This window comes from Nicotiana sylvestris, chromosome 8, assembly GCF_000393655.2.
Source record: "Nicotiana sylvestris chromosome 8, ASM39365v2, whole genome shotgun sequence".
Taxonomy (NCBI): Eukaryota; Viridiplantae; Streptophyta; class Magnoliopsida; order Solanales; family Solanaceae; genus Nicotiana; species Nicotiana sylvestris.
The window spans coordinates 200,265,127-200,281,319 of NC_091064.1; the positions used below are offsets into that span (position 1 = coordinate 200,265,127).

Below are 16,193 nucleotides of genomic sequence, written 5' to 3' on the forward strand. Positions count from 1 at the left end.
GAAAGTAACTATATTCTCATTGCAAATGCTCCTATTAAGTCATAGAAGGACAAAGTGTATGGTACACTTAAAGCATATAGACAAATCAGTTTCAAATAAACTTCTTGATAGAGAAGATGAGCAAATGATCATAATAAGGAGGCAAGTGATCTAGAAGATCACATGACACAACACTTCATAAAATCTCTGGAGAGGTTCGGGTACCTGAAAATATGAATGAAAAGATCTCTATGTTATGTCTTTATGAAAAAAAAATATTGAAACCGATATACAATGTTCGTCGATGACATCTATGATAGGGCTACATATGTATGGGGATCTTAAGTCTGGAGAAGCAATTCAAGTAGAATTGGTTTCATGAAAGACATGTAGGTTTGGACATATAGTTCAAACACTTGAAAGTATAAAGTCAATGGTGTGTGCTGCACCTCAGTCTATCTTATATGTCTAACATGACATAAAAACTTGATATGCATCTAAGGTCTATTTATTTGGCTTATATGACTTAACAATCCGTAGAGGATTTAAATTGCTTAAAGCATATAGAATTCTTGGTCATGAAGTATTACACCCTAAGTGCAATTTGTGCACATTTATATCTTGCTTAAGCATGATAATGTGATAGCGAGGGTTTTCAAGGTGCACCATATTTATTGAAGTTAATATGGCTGATTTATTCACCAAATCTCTGCCGATGTCAACCTTCAAGAAGCTAGTGCACAAGATCGGGATGCGAATGCTCAAAGATGTGAATTGATGCTCTCATCAGGGGGAGTTAATGCGCGTTGTACTCTTTTTCCCTTACAAGGTTTGTCCCACTAGGTTTTTCTTGCAAGATTTTTAACGAGGCAACCAGAAGGTGTATTATTAAACATGTGTACTCTTTTTCCTTCTCTAGAATTTTTTTTCCACTGAGTTTTATTTTAATTAAGGTTTTAACGAGGCATATTATATGTTGAATAGACATTATATTCATATCCAAACACAACTCAAAATTTCAAATACCATTTTCCCAAAAAAAAAAAAAAATTCACCTTTTTTTGGATTTTTACAATTCTTATGTCCAAACGCCCACTAAGGTTAAAGAAGAAAGATTAAAGAAAGAAGAATCATTTGTTTGAACCAAAATAATCGAGGAGCTGTATCCCTGTAAGGTCTGCGTACACTTGTTGTTGTTGTTGTATCCCTGTATTTCAAATCATTGATTTCTCCAGAAATGGTAGTTGCATTTGCGGCCGTAGCTAAGTCAATCGGGCAACAATGCTTGAAGCGATCAAAACCCTACTCCTACTCTTACTTCTCCAGCTATGTTTGTTCCTCAAATTCGAAGTATGGAGTCCCAAAATGGCAATTTCAGAGTCATAGAACTCTAATCTTACAGTCGGCTTCTGAATCCGTCAAATTAGAAAGACTCTCCGATTCCGATTCTGGTATTTCCACTCACTTTGTCCCATTTTACAGCATGCTGTAACTATTTGGGGAATTAAACAATTTTTATTTGGTTAAAATTGTTTGTCCGTTAATTAACAGGGATTTTGGAGGTTAAATTGGATAGGCCCGAAGCGAGAAATGCAATAGGGAAGGATATGTTAAGAGGATTACAGCAAGCGTTTGAAGCCGTGAGTAATGAACGTTCAGCAAATGTTTTGATGATCTGCAGTTCGGTTCCCAAAGTGTTTTGTGCTGGAGCTGATTTGAAGGTATAACAGCTTCTCTTCATGTTGTGTTTTTAGTAGTAATATGTATTTTCTTGCAACCAGTATTACAACTTGTAGATATTACATATTCCTTTTCTGTCATGTATCCTCTTCATTGTGCCAACCATCGTATTTGTGTTTTCAAGCAAGAGACGGATCCAAGATAAGAACTTTATGTGTTTGAGTTCGAAATTCTGCCTAGTCCATTTGATTTTCGGGGTTTGAAATCTATATTTGTACAAATTTGGTGAATTGTTTAACACATAGATTTTCGTTGATTCTCTCTGTAATGTCTTGTTGTCTTCTAGTATGTTTTTTTGGTATCGCGTGACATGTTGACAAGAAAAACAATAAAATTTCACAAGCTAGGAGCATCTGCCAAACATACAACTTTCAATGTTGAAAAGTTTCTCTGTTGTTTGATCTCTTCGCTTGTGCAGCCTCTGTGGGACTCAAACATCTTCACAGATTCACTTTTCTTTTGTGGGGACTGAATTTATGATTGGCATGGCATATGATTGAATAGCTGATGTTTTTGGTATTAGATGTTGATTTACGCACTTAGTAGTCTTCCTACTGTTTGTTATCTGTGCTGTATTTTGTACCTACTGATAGCTAATTCAATTGATTGGCATTTGCTACATAGGAACGAAAAACTATGATTCTTTCTGAAGTCCAGGATTTTGTAAGCACTTTGAGATCAACTTTTTCCTTTTTGGAGGTACGTGACTTGTATTGATGTTTTGTTTAATATATTAAAGATTATAGTGTCTTAAAGGTCAAGAAAAAGTGCTTTTTTTTTTCAATTTATGAAAAGAAGAAGTTATCAGTTTATACAATCTTCTTACTTCTTCCTTCAAATTGATTGGTTCATGAGATCATACTATGTCTCGTTTCTTCTTCCTCACTTATTACTTTATCAACCATAAAGTGGTCCAGTTGTACATATCCTCTTCTTTTCTTTCACTCTATTTGAGTAAATATTTTCTTGCTCAGGGTCTTCATATTCCTACAATTGCTGCCATTGAAGGTATAGCATTGGGTGGGGGACTTGAAATGGCGATGTCTTGTGATATCCGGATATGTGGTACGTGCTTTCTTGCACTTCTGAGTGTACCATATTTTCTCCTTCTTGCTCTCTAGTTTGATGATGTGTTAACAGGTGAAGATGCAGTGCTGGGCTTGCCAGAAACAGGACTTGCTGTAATACCAGGGTATGCCTTAATTACGCATTATATGTTTGCTTATGCAAAACCCCAAAATTCGGTGAAGGATGTGTTAGCTAGGTGTGGTTTATTTTCTTAATTTATCAGATCAGTTGGACACATTTGCACTATCTTTTTGTCACTTAGTAATCTTTTACTATTCAAAGGTTTCCAACTTCAGAAGTTGCTTTAAATACTCTGTATGCAGAGATGATCTTCTTAATGCTATCCTCTTATTTCATACTGGCATTGTGCAGAGCAGGAGGAACGCAACGGCTTCCTAGATTGGTTGGAAAATCCATTGCAAAAGATATTATCTTTACTGGCCGAAAGATAAATGGGAAAGATGCTGTATCAATAGGTACGTGTATGACTTGTCAGAGCTCAGCTGTCAAGAGTTAGGGCTCCTTTGTCCAAGCTCTCTTTCTCTCTCTCTCTCTCTCTCTTTAATATAAAAGTGGCGGTGATTTCCGCACTCCATTACGAGTTATGGGTTAACAATAGACTCCAAGGTTTAGGCTGATAGAAAGAAATCATCTAGTTTTTGCTTCTGCGATCTCCTATGGTTTTCTTTTCCAAGTTCTTAGTGAATTATACATGTTATGCAGGGCTTGTCAATTACTGTGTTCCTGCTGGTGAGGCTCGTCTCAAGGCACTTGAACTTGCTAGGGATATTAATCAGAAGGTTAGACTTTAGTTATTGAGATAAAGCATGTTTAATGTATTTATCCAGTGTGCCACTCATATGACTTCCAATTGCAATTTTGCCACGAAGAAAGAAGAAGAGAAGAAACATAAAAGAAGTCCAACTCTTACTATAAAAAAAATAAAGATGTCCAACTGTACTGGTACACAGATAACTGTAAAGATTCATTAGCAGTAAATAGTACTTTTTCGTATCGTTTTCACCTTTTATGAGTTATGCACCCTCAGGGCCATAAAATACGCTTGTCACTGTTTTTTTTTTGAATAAAATTGAGGCTCTTCTTTGAACTTTTCATCATCTTCCGTGGACCTTAATTTAATGGCATTTACTAATCCTATGCTTCCTTGTTTCCCACTTTGTGCACTGCAACTTCATTTTCTGTGATAAGCTTTGGAGGATCATTGACTATACAATAGTTCGTTTCTTTGGTTTCTTTTGTTTTCTTCTTCCCCTTCTTTTTCAGTTTTTAGCTATTTTATGGCAGGTTCACGGAGAAAACAAGTGTTACTCTATTGTTTTCTTTCCCTTTTTCCCTTTTCCATGCATTTTATTGAAAGGGAAGCTTAAGGTTTCTCCATGTATACAACCTTTCTGTTTTACGAGCTTCTTGTATTTCTGGTATCCATGTAGAATGAAATGATATTGAGTGGCAGAGTGGGAATATTAGGAAGCTGAGGCAGAGTGAAAAGAACAAATAAAAGCCATATTTGGTGATTCCCTCATGCTTTCAATCTTAAAAGTTCATTTCAATGTCCAGGGTCCAGAAAAGGGGTTCACTCTATTCATTTACTTGAAGAATGGAGTAATCCACTCGACAAGTTCTATTGGTACTACTTTATCATATGGTTTTATTCGTACTAGTCAGGACTGTGTTGAAAGGATATGGTAGCATCAATTAAGTCCAAACATTCCTTTTTCTATAGAGCCTTCCTTTTTTCTTTTTCTTCCTCCCTGTTAACTGTGCTCTTCTACCTCCAGATGGAATGGTCATAAAGCTTGCGCTCTTTATGGCAGGTTCACATAGAAAACAAGTGTTACTCTATTGTTTTCTTTCCTTTTTTCCCTTTTGCATGCACTTTATTGAAAGCAAAGCTTAAGGTTTCTCCATGTAACCTTTCTGTTTTACGAGCTTCTTGTATTTCTGGTTTCCATGTAGAATGAAATGATATTGAGTGGCAGAGTGAGAATATTAGGAAGCGGAGGCAGATTGAAAAGAAAAAATAAAAGCTTATTTCAATGTCCAGGGTCTAGAATAGTAGAAAAAGGGCCCACCCTATTCATTTACTGTAAGAATAGTGTAATCCACTCGACAAGTTCTATTGGTACTACTTTATCATATGGTTTTATTCATATTAGTCAAGGCTGTGTTGAAAGGATATGGTAGCATCAACTAAGTCCAATCTTTTCCTTTTCTACGTAGCCTTCCTTTTTTCTTTTCCTTTCCCCCCTATTAACTGTGTTCTTCTACCTCCAGATGGAATGGTCATAAAGCTTTTGCTCTTTATTCAATAACTTAAAACTTCTGATGAATAAATTTGGTCTAAGCATGCGCGAGTAAAGAAAGTAAAATAAATATTGTTGAAGTTTTTGGTAAAGATGCTCTTTTTATGCTCGGCTTTTGCATGTCAAGTGTCAACTGACATATACCTCATCAATGTCGACTGACATATATTCTCTGACAGGGTCCGGTGGCGTTAAAGATGGCAAAATGTGCTATTGACAAAGGAGTGGAGCTAGATATGGAGTCAGCCTTAGCTTTAGAGTGGGATTGCTATGAACAACTGTTAGACACAAAAGATCGGTTAGAAGGCCTTGCTGCATTTGCTGAGAGGAGAAAACCTAGGTATAAGGGTGAATGAAAAGATTATAGTGCACCCGATAGACAAACTGACCATTTACAACGGAAACCAAAACAAAGTAGTATTTATATGTGATCTAATTCATCATGTCTTAGTGTTGCCCGTCGTGTCTGTGCTTGTGTAAACTTTGTTTTATATAAAGGGCTAATAAAGCGCGCTCGAACTAGTTGGAGGTAGAGGGAGGAGTGGGGAAGTATATCGTGTGCAGCATTCTGTGAAGGGACAATGTATCCTTTACTATGGGACAAGAACTCTTATTTGCAGAAATCTACAATAGATATACTATGGAAACCAAATAAACTGTTACATATATGAGACACCATGCAAATGATAGGTAGATGAACCAATTCATCAAATGAATAAAAAGTCGCTGGTAAAAAGACTTTCAATTGGTGAACTAAACCACGCTACCATGAAATGAAAGTAAGAAAGATCATATAAAAGGATAACTGCTTCAATCTTTCAGCAAAGAAATATAGTTCGACAATTATAGAGTTACTAAAGGTAGGATCTTTAACTTATTCTCCGTATAATTTGTCACTTTCACCAAGAAAGACACACGTTTACTTATTTTCAATTTGGATACGTTTGATTTCTCAAATATTAAGTAAGGGCTTGGACATGGGTTTGGTTGAAACTTGAAAAAGGAATTTTTTAAGTTGTGTTGAAAAATAATTTTGAAAATTGAAGTTGTGTTTGGACATGTATTTTTCTTGGAAAAAAATTCGAAGTTTGCGAATGGAATAAAAAATTTCATCCAAAGCTAGTTTTTGAAACATGAAGACAAAATATTAAAAACTAATCAAATTTGATGAACAAATAATATTTTCAATTTTTTTTTTAAAAAAGTATGTCCAAATCTCAAATTTAAAAAATTAGCTAGGAGTTGGAAAGCGGAAAAAATATAGCGAGAAAGGCAGAATTTGTTTTTGATAAACTCATCACAAAACTTTTCCAAAACCTATCTATCTATCTATATATATATATATATATATATAATATAATAGGAGAGGCAAAGGAAGGTTATGATGACAAATGGCATAATATTATCTCCTAAAATTTTGGTAATTGATACACATGAATTAACTTATTTTTGTAGCTTTTGGCTATTTTTAATGGATTTTTAATGCCACAAAAATTTAAAATTGATTATATCTCTTAAAATTTTGTCAATTAATACATATTTAGTAACTTAGAAAATATTTTAAATAAAAATTATGCTCATTTTGTTGTTGTTTGGTTCTCCTAACTCGAGCATATCAATTCAACGCCTTTGTCGGTAGTTTTCATGTGGAACTAGGATTTAAAAGGATAAGCACACTTTTTATTTGAAAGAAAAAGAAAAATTAAAAAAGAGAAAAAATAATTAGCTTACCAAAATTAACTACTCAGACGTGGGTAACGGTTGGTTTAGGTTAGTTAAATTCTTTGTTTCTTTTTTCTTAAATTATTTTCTTTTTTCTTTTTGAAATAAGAAGTATATCTATTCAACAAAATTCAGACAATATTATTGATAGAATAAAATTTAAAATAAAATAATATTTCAAGATTAATAAAATATATATTTATTATTATATTAAAAGAAGAATAACATATAAAAATATTAAACAAAGTTATATGCTAATAAAAATTTTTATTAACAATATTGTAATACTAAATATTGGATAATATAATAAAAAAATATACAGAACGAAAAAATTATTCGGTGACTATATAAGTCTCTTTTTTGTTTAATAAAGATTTTATTATTGGGTATATCATATTGACAAATATGATTAGAATTGAAATTTATTAAAGCAATACGATCTAATATGTTCAAACAAATGAGATCACAATTTAATTAAATTAATATTTTTCTAATATTGACCGGGCATCGGTTAGGACTAGTATAAGGAATAGAGCATTCCAGAGTGCCACATTACCCGCTACCTGTACTTCCTAAGAGAGAGAGAGAGAGGAAGGAATCCATGGCTGAAAGTGGTGGTGCTAAGAAATGGCTTCCTCTTGAAGCAAACCCTGATGTCATGAATCAGGTACCCCTTTATTTTGCTTCTTAGCAGTTCCTTTTTTTCTTTTCGTGAGCTAAATCCTTTCTGGGGTTTCTCAGAAAATTAAGGTTTCATTATTTTTGAGTTCTTGAAAATTCATTTTAATATGAAAAAAAAAAAAACTATCTTGGTGGTTCTATGTTTTTCATGTTTAATAAGTTGACCAGCGGAAGTGTTATTTACACACTAATTGGGATGATAAAGCAAGTTTCTTTCACTTTAATCAGCTGATTGATCTTATTTTGTCCGAAAAAAGAATTACTTAATAGGGTATATAAGCATGGTTTTAATTTGCATGTGTATTTTCTATCAATCAACTAAGATTGGCGAAAACCCATATACATGAAAAGTTGATGAGATAAACGTAATTGGTTGATCCTATTTCATTATATGCCTTTTTCGTTTAATTGAGCAGTTCCTTTGGGGTCTTGGTGTTCCTCCTAATGAGGCAGAGTGCTATGATGTTTATGGGTTAGATGAAGAACTTTTGGAAATGGTGCCCAAGCCGGTGCTTGCTGTTTTGTTTCTCTATCCTCTCACATCACAGGTTTGCTGTTAAAGAAACCTTTGTTAATTAGACAAGTAACACGACTGATTTTGTACTCTCCTTTTTTTTTCTTTTATAATTTGATGCTAGCTCATTAATTACATGCCATGTGTTTTCAGAGTGAAGCAGAGAGAATACAGCAAGACAGCCAAACAAAGGTGATTTCATGAGCTCATGGCCATATCTTTGTGAACTATACGTTGTTACTTTTAAATTATGTATACAATGCTTCTATCACCAGTCTTTGATTTTTCTTATTGCTGAATTCTGAATTTACGGGATTCAGGAACTTTATGTTACTGCTATTCATGTTTAGTCTTGAGGCACATTAACTTGTTGTTATGCCAGTAAAGTTCTTTGATTAGGTAGGCCACGTTATGATCTCTTATGGCGCTGAATGTCCTGTTCTTCTGAATTGGTTGTTACTTGATATTGTCATTGCCTCGGCTTCAGTGTTATGTAGTTCACCACGTTAAACGTTGTCTACTCTTAATCCTCTTTGACTGAATTTAGCTTTATTGGAAGCTTTTACTTGCTGGCCGCGGAGGCAGTTGCCTGAAAGACCTCCTAGATGCTAGACGTCTCGGAACGTAATTCTCAGCATCTTTGATCTTATCCTCATTTTGATTTTTCTCAACTTTTTGCTACTATCCAATCTTTGATTAGTTCTCCTAAGTTGTGTTTTATCTGAATCATCTATTATTTCATTCCACTGCTAGTCTGGTTGTTGAATGAATTGGTAAACATTGCAATATGATAGAAGGTTTGGTGCTAAATTGGATTTTCGAAGATCTTTTTAATACTATCACCGCCCTTGGTGATAAATGCAGTCAACAGTGCATCATTCTCTTCTCTGAAAAATATTTCCTGACATCCTTGACAATGTCTCCCCCCCCCCTCGCAATTGTACGAGTGCTCTAAGTGTTACATGTATCTGATATTTGGATGCATAATTCTAAATTAGAAATTATTCATGAGAGTTGCATGCAGGTGCAGGACCCTACTAGTACAGTTTACTTCATGAAACAGAAAGTGGGAAATGCATGTGGAACAATAGGCCTAGTTCATGCTATTGGGAATATCACCTCAGAGATAAAACTCGGTAGGTCATTTTAAAATTCATGCATGAATGGTCTTTGTCATGTAGATATCTATTGGCATCAAATATATTGTCTTATAGTACTACCAAGACAAGTGCATTGGATCCCGTATGAGCACCTTGTGTTTTTTTTTTCACTTTGAAGTAACATAATATGTAGGTTTCTGCTTTTTGAGGGCTTCAGTTGTCATCTGCATGGGATGTGTAGTATAGGAACTGGCTTCCTCGGTTACATCATAACTTATTCGAAAGAATGTATTATTTGATAAAGGCCTTTAGGTTTTTGGTCGTTCAGTCAACTGATGCTGCATTCCGTATTAGTTGGAATTAGCTATATGAATCATCTGGATGCATTCTACTATATTCAGGTCCGTGTCATTACAATGAACTTTTTTTATGACTGGAAAATCCCCGAGGGCCAGTTGGTGCACGGTTTGAAACTTGGTGGAGTATGGGTCCGCCCCTCTACCCTTCTCCACTTAAATACCAGTTTTTGTGTGTTTGGATGCATGATTCCAATTAATAATTTATCTTTTTTACTTTTAAGGTGGATTATAAGTTTTGATAAAACAGAGGTTCTCTAAATCTCACACTTATCCCTATACAGATGTACAAGTCTCCCACCAAATAAAAAGGCCACCCCAACAAACTCAACCTTCTTCGTTTTTGGTACCATAACCATATTCCCAATTCACTTGTTAGGAACCGTCATATCTACCCTCATGTCCGTTTGGACCTCTCCATTAGAGATTGGCGGTCATTTAAGATCCCTCACACCAAGATATCCCTATGTTCCTAGAATTTGGTTTTAGTTTCCTTGTTTACTCTTATTTGCTGAGAGTAGGCACTAATGGGGTTGATTATCTCATTTTCCCATGCTGGTTTTAATGAGAGAATCTATCATGAATTTTCTTTACTCGTACAACTTATCCTTAAGTCTAGTTCTACATGATTCCTACCCTGTTATTTTTATCTATCTCACCATACCAGTACTTTTTTTGGTCCTCTATAGATGAGGACTCATTCTTGGACAAGTTCTTTAAATCAACTGCCCACATGGACCCGATGGAGGTATTCATTTTGGTTTAGTTTCTGTGTGGTTACTGACATGTCATATCATTGTATTCACTAACCTCTAATACGTGCGAGTATAAAATGCAGCGTGCTTCATTCCTTGAAAATGATAGAGAAATGGAAGTTGCTCATTCAGTAGCAGCTACTGCTGGTGACACTGAGGTCAGAATTTATGTAACTTTGCTGTTCTTATTTATCTGAATGAACAATCTCAACACTGAGCTGTAAATAGAGATGTAGTGAAGATGTGACCAACTCTCCGCCAACTATAGATATTCAAAAGCCAGTTTTCTTTTCATGTAAAATAAAGTTGGGTGAACAATTGATCAAATTACTTAGAAAGGAATTTGTTGGTGCAAATAGAACCAGCATAAAATGCGATGAACATTTGACTTGTTTCTAGTTAATTTAAGGGCCTACACGTTTATTTTACTGATACTGTCAAAACTTGGTTGTATTATTGGCACGATTGAGAAATCACTTCGTAAATATGTAGTTCATAAGCTTTTGATATGGTAAACAGACAACTGAGGATATTATACAATTCTAGAAGGTGGTTGAAGACCTATATAGAAATGTGTTATTCTTGCAAGAAAACCAGGTTCTTCAAGTGTAGTTACAAGTTATTAGCAACAAAGAGGTGGTTCTCGTGCTAAATATCATTCTTGAGAAGTTTTTTACAGTGTGCACCATTCCCTAATTACAGACAAAACATTGGAGTTTGAAAATCTAGGGACACAGATATACGTTATCCCACTTTGGACACGTGTGACGTAACAGAAGTTATTTTTTCTATTTCTTGTACTCATATGTCATGTAATATTAAAACCAGTGAACTTCCTTGGAAACCAAATGGGCATTTGATGTGATATTGAAACAGATTTGTATAATTAGAATTAGTATTATGTTTGTTTTGTTGATCTTTTGTTACTTGGCTTCTCTTAACACTCTATGGGTAATATGTAAATTTTCCCTGCTCTGATGGGCTTTGTTAAAAAACCTTTCCAGTATTCTGGTCAATTCTTGTCATGACCCTTTGGTTTCATCTTACTGTCTCCATGTCCTTGTCCTTGTCCATGTTAGACACGACTTATGTGTTTGTATGCCAGCTAAGGAGTCTAGGTTTATTTGGAAACCACCTCATAGAAATTGACCTCTTTGTTCGTGTGAGGCACCGCTTTGGTGCTCTAGTTTTTGAACAAAAAATGTAATTGCATAATACTCCCTCAAAGTCTTCATAGGTTGACGAGTTGGTCCTATTACGCATGGGAGGCCCTCCTAGTGGTGTTCTTGTTAGTTGTTATTCGATCAACGACGCCTCAATTGCAATTTAGTTGTTAATATCCTATAAAATTTCTATTAGATTCCAATATTTAGATTTGATATTTCATGTGCACCCTCCTATATACTCTTCTATGTTAACAAAATTAAACATCCTTTTTGGATCTTTCCTTAGCTATATGTTGTTTCTCTTTAAATTAAGTGAAACTGTTCTAGCTACTCTATACCTGGGCAAGGAGGCTTTTGTCATAAGCTTTTTGATAGGAAGGTAAAATATGCCTAACACAACTAGTGGTTGTCTTATTTTAAGAATATCTGAATCTTGAATTAGTTTTTCTTAGGAAAATGAAAAGGAAGAGATCTTTCTGACGTGACACGATTGAGTCATTGACTGGTGTCTTTTGAGTGCAAGGCTAATCTCCTAATATGCTAATCACATCTTTTGTTTCTGTGTCAAATTTGCCAGACATGGGTAGAAGCACTATATTTGTAATTTTCAAAATGGACAGTAACCTGATTGAAAAAGGTTGTATCCTTCTACTATTTTTTGTTACATTGGCGCTCTTTTGGTGCAAAAGAAGCAGCAGAAAAAGTACATTCATTGCAATGTAACCCATAGGAATCATAAATGTTGAACTGGTTAGGGCAATAGATAAAGAAACAATCCTTGTTTTTGTCGCTGGTGATTGCAGCTTACAGTATCTGCATTATTTTTGGTACTGCTATCATTCTGTGAAGTATGCATATTTAACTGAAAAATGTCAGCTTCATGGTTGTAGGCCTGAAGAAAATGCAGCATTCAAATATTTCTTTTCTAAGTTGTAAGATATCATCGCCAAATTTGTGGCAGTCTCTAAGTTCAAAGTCGGTTAATATTTGTTTTTTGCTTTTACATGAACATAATGGTTATTCTGTTTGGACCTTGGTCGTAAGGATAGCGAGACCAGCCTTTTGTTCGAACTTCGATCAGTTTAAGCTCATGATCCTCCTCTGTATCAGCTTTTGTATTGTGAAAGTGACAACTTGTTGTTAGCTTAACAATCCTGTGCATATTATATTAATATATATTGTATTTGACTTTATGATGCGTGCTAATAGTATGCAACAATCTGGTGAATTCTTTTTTCAGGCTCCAGAGAATGTGAACACCCATTTCATCTGCTTCACATGTGTTGATGGTAACTTTTTTTCTATCCTCATCTCTCTCTCTCTCTCTCTCTCTCTCTCTGGGTCTGCATAAGAAACTAATTCTGCACTATGAAACTCGAGAATAGCTTACTTTTATTCCTTTTTCCTATGTTTGATGATGTCCGAATGGAGAGCATTGAGAGCACAATTTCAGGGAGAAATTAGCAAACTGCATTCTTTCTTGTTTCTAAGCGCCCTGAACATACATTTGGAACCTGTATAATAGTGAACAACTTGCAATAATACAGTAATTATCAACAAAATTTACCTTTTTCACCTTAAGCTATCATTATCAAAGATGAGAAGTTTCATAAACTTGTCATGTTGCAGGACAACTCTATGAACTTGACGGAAGGAGGTCTGGACCAATTTCACATGGTGCATCTTCTCCAACCAACCTATTACAGGTAACAATCCTTTATTGTCTCTTTCCTTTTGAAGCCTGGTGGCTGCCAAAATTTAAAACCAAGTAGTGGGGAGAAAAATGTCTGAATCCCAAAACTTGGACCTGGACCTGACCTTCATCCACCACACCTGAATTCTTTAACCTGTGAGATCAGTTAGGTCCTGAATGTTGCAAGTCTACAAAATTTTCACTTATTTGGGATTTAGAAGATATACAAACACATAAATCTTAAGATGAAAAGCAAATATTAAGTTAGTCCTTACTATCTGAAAGGACTTTACCGGACCATTTTGATATGGAGGAAAATACAACAAAGGGTGTTGGAGATGGCCGATCTTATTTCCTCACAAGATCCAAGCCTTACCTTTTTGTATTCTTGTGACATAAGTTACTAAATTTAGACGGAAGACTTTTGGGACACTCATTTAGTGTGCTGACATAAGTTATGTTATCAAATAGCGTACCTCAAGATTTTGCTGTGGGAGGGGTGTTATGTGGCAGGGGCGGGTCTAAATGTCACATATGCTTTTGCTCAGACTTAGTATATGTATCAAGAAATTTATTAAAATATTTATAAATATTTGACCTTAAACCTATATATTAGCTTGAAATCGTAGTAAAAACCCATAAATTTCAAATCCTGAATTTGCCTCGGGTTATGTGGGGTATATTGTTCTTTATATCCTTTTCCAAGTTTGATGAATTCGTTGCTTGTTGCAGGATGCTGCTAAAGTTATACAAAAGATGATCCAAAAAAATCCAGATTCGATCAACTTCAATGTCATTGCTATTTCAAAGAGTTAAAAGTGATGCACTCTGAGCGCAAAGTTTTATTGTCTGCGATCTCTCGCTCGAACGGCTAATGAACATTGTACAAGAGCTAAAGATGGAGTTGTTCCACCACCTTTTGACTGGAGATCTTTAGCTTAAACTTGTGCTGTATGAGGATGTACTTATTCTCGGCCTTTGACAAATGTTCACTCCATTTTGTTTTAATTTTTTGTCTTTTGTAGTGCATATGTTAAATCTAAACTACTGATCCCATGTAAATTCTAATTAGTTGGGTGAAATAAGTTTTTCAGATACCAATGGTTAAGAAAAAAAGAAATACTTGTCTTACTCTTGAACATAATCGGGTCGCAATATCTCAAGATTTAGTTTTATTTAGATACTGAAAGATTGACAAAAATGTCAAATCAAAATTTACCAACGAACTTTAGGATTTTTTTTTTTTAAATTTTCTTAGTAAAAGTCACTTTAGGAACCTGTATAAGATATTGCCCGTTACTGTTCTTGATAATATTCACCTACAGAATTGGTTTCTTAGCCAATTGATGGTGTGTGACATCCAAATTGAGATTGCTCTGAGCTCAGGTTTCAACCTAGAAGAGATTGCTCTAAGCTCAAGTTTCAAATAAATTGTGCTGATTCGAGATTCCCTCAACCTCAACGACTTGACCCTAGTTACTTGCCTTAATGCTAGGGGTTCAACCAGCAAATAGGAATTAGCCCTGGTCTTGTACATTTCCCTCAAATGGTATTTTCACTATAAAACCTTCAAGAAATATCAAATTCGCTCTCATATACCAAATTAAACCGGTTTCTATACCCCATTCAACCAAAGGATGAAGCAACTCATGTCCTACCATTTCTCCTTTCTTTTTTTTTGTGTGAATTTTTTTTCTTCGATGGACAAGACAAATAAACAATGAACACCACACATTAAGCCAAAAGCAAATGTTATTACAATAAAATCTTCCATACAATCCAACAGCACATCTCCATATCAACAAAGAGATGAGACACTTAACACAACTCATAAACAAAAAACAAATTAATTTAAAAGTACATAAAGCATGCAATGCCTAAAAAAAGCAGTTGTTCCTCAATGTTCCCTGAACTTAAAAACAGTCCTCTCACTTTTCAAGTACCCTTAATCTGTTGCTGTGCCTGATGTCCCAACTGCTCAGCTTTCTCCTTTATATCATGGGCTGCATGCGCAAGCCTATCTCTCGCGTAATCAATCTTATCCGCTCCGATTGGGTGCTTCCCAGTCGTATACCTGTCAGAACATATAAAAGATTTTGAGTTCAAACTTCTAAATTATTAGTATTAAACGCATTACATTTTCTGATATGGATAAATGTGATAGAGGTAAAATAGAAAATTCAAGTTAATTTGATACTACATTAAAAAATGTGTCATTTTTTTTGGGACGCAAGACCAACTATGGGTCGGGATAAACCTAGCAATTTCTTAAACCATGTACTTGTATTAAAAAATTCATTAAATATGTACGAATATTTAATTGCAATCACAGAAACTATAAGATGAGCTATGGGTTGTGGAAAAATTCAGAATCCATAAACTTCAAATCATAATTCTGCCTCTGCATGTTTATGATATATACTACATTCGCGAGTGTGTGTACCTGTACATCCAGTAGAAAACAAACGTAGCAGTAGCACCAAATCCACCAGCAGCTAATAACCCACCAAGGATCATGAAAATGGTAATGGTAGCTGGTACAAGAACTGGGCTGAAAATGACAAGCAAAGGAGTGGCTACAACTAAGCCAATGACAGTGGCTGCTAATGTTAAGCCAGAAAGCACCATCAGCGAACCGCCCACAGTCACAGCAGTGGTGGTTTTTGCCACTTGACGTGATAGCTGCTGGTGCTGTTCATGGCGTGGTTGAATCTGAGCCATTTTTTTAAAACTTTTGGAGATGTTTTTCAATTGAGAAGAGATAGAGATGAAGAGTGAAAAAGGAGAGAGGAGTGGGGAGTGTAAATATAGAGATAGGTTAGTGCATGGTGGTAACGTGTGAGTGTCTGAGGTTGCATGCATTTACTGTTTGACACGTATCATTTGTCTCTGCTCTGATTTACTAGCTGGCTTAGGCCTTGGAATCATTTGTGGGCGATAATATCAACAATTCTCTACATTTAGCATTTTGATGATCTAAATCATAAAGATAATTAATAAGAAGTAACTAAATTAATTTTTATATTATTAATATATATATATATATATAATTTATATTAATAGGAAAAATATTTGAAAAAAGAATGCAATCTGGA

The 16,193-nt window shown here is 34.9% G+C and overlaps 3 protein-coding genes across 4 annotated transcripts; 2 read left to right on the forward strand and 1 right to left on the reverse strand.

The window, feature by feature from the left end:
* The first annotated feature begins 1,007 nt into the window (after positions 1 to 1,007).
* Positions 1,008 to 5,779, forward strand: LOC104243001 (probable enoyl-CoA hydratase 2, mitochondrial). The gene is made up of 8 exons (XM_009798115.2): positions 1,008 to 1,430; positions 1,531 to 1,700; positions 2,344 to 2,418; positions 2,694 to 2,784; positions 2,860 to 2,911; positions 3,160 to 3,263; positions 3,511 to 3,587; positions 5,291 to 5,779. The coding sequence occupies exons 1-8, from the start codon at positions 1,217 to 1,219 to the stop codon at positions 5,465 to 5,467; spliced, it is 960 nt and encodes a 319-aa protein (XP_009796417.1). The 5' UTR covers positions 1,008 to 1,216; the 3' UTR covers positions 5,468 to 5,779.
* A 1,591-nt stretch (positions 5,780 to 7,370) lies between these two features.
* Positions 7,371 to 14,218, forward strand: LOC104243000 (ubiquitin carboxyl-terminal hydrolase 3-like). 2 transcript variants are annotated; one of them, XM_009798114.2, is made up of 9 exons: positions 7,371 to 7,500; positions 7,931 to 8,062; positions 8,182 to 8,220; positions 9,059 to 9,164; positions 10,174 to 10,232; positions 10,323 to 10,397; positions 12,646 to 12,694; positions 13,035 to 13,111; positions 13,831 to 14,218. In XM_009798114.2, the coding sequence occupies exons 1-9, from the start codon at positions 7,435 to 7,437 to the stop codon at positions 13,912 to 13,914; spliced, it is 687 nt and encodes a 228-aa protein (XP_009796416.1). In that variant the 5' UTR covers positions 7,371 to 7,434; the 3' UTR covers positions 13,915 to 14,218. The 2 variants fall into 2 exon arrangements, with proteins under 2 accessions (XP_009796416.1, XP_009796415.1); XM_009798113.2 differs by having other exon boundaries at positions 7,372 to 7,500; positions 9,053 to 9,164.
* A 596-nt stretch (positions 14,219 to 14,814) lies between these two features.
* Positions 14,815 to 15,861, reverse strand: LOC104242996 (oleosin L-like). The gene is made up of 2 exons (XM_009798112.2): positions 15,542 to 15,861; positions 14,815 to 15,172 (listed from the first exon to the last, which is right to left on the reverse strand). Exons 1-2 carry the CDS (start codon positions 15,817 to 15,819, stop codon positions 15,034 to 15,036), a joined length of 417 nt encoding a protein of 138 aa, XP_009796414.1. The 5' UTR covers positions 15,820 to 15,861; the 3' UTR covers positions 14,815 to 15,033.
* Between the last annotated feature and the right edge of the window lie 332 nt (positions 15,862 to 16,193).

Coding starts and splice junctions, on each gene's coding strand:
- LOC104243001 (XM_009798115.2), top strand. CDS start 1,217: ATGGTAGTTGCATTTGCGGCCGTAGCTAAGTCAATCGGGCAACAATGC. Junction 1,431..1,530: donor ACTCTCCGATTCCGATTCTG/GTATTTCCACTC, acceptor GTTAATTAACAG/GGATTTTGGAGGTTAAATTG. Junction 3,264..3,510: donor GAAAGATGCTGTATCAATAG/GTACGTGTATGA, acceptor CATGTTATGCAG/GGCTTGTCAATTACTGTGTT.
- LOC104243000 (XM_009798113.2), top strand. CDS start 7,435: ATGGCTGAAAGTGGTGGTGCTAAGAAATGGCTTCCTCTTGAAGCAAAC. Junction 10,233..10,322: donor CCCACATGGACCCGATGGAG/GTATTCATTTTG, acceptor TATAAAATGCAG/CGTGCTTCATTCCTTGAAAA. Junction 12,695..13,034: donor CTGCTTCACATGTGTTGATG/GTAACTTTTTTT, acceptor GTCATGTTGCAG/GACAACTCTATGAACTTGAC.
- LOC104242996 (XM_009798112.2), bottom strand. CDS start 15,819: ATGGCTCAGATTCAACCACGCCATGAACAGCACCAGCAGCTATCACGT. Junction 15,173..15,541: donor GTTTTCTACTGGATGTACAG/GTACACACACTC, acceptor ATGTTCTGACAG/GTATACGACTGGGAAGCACC.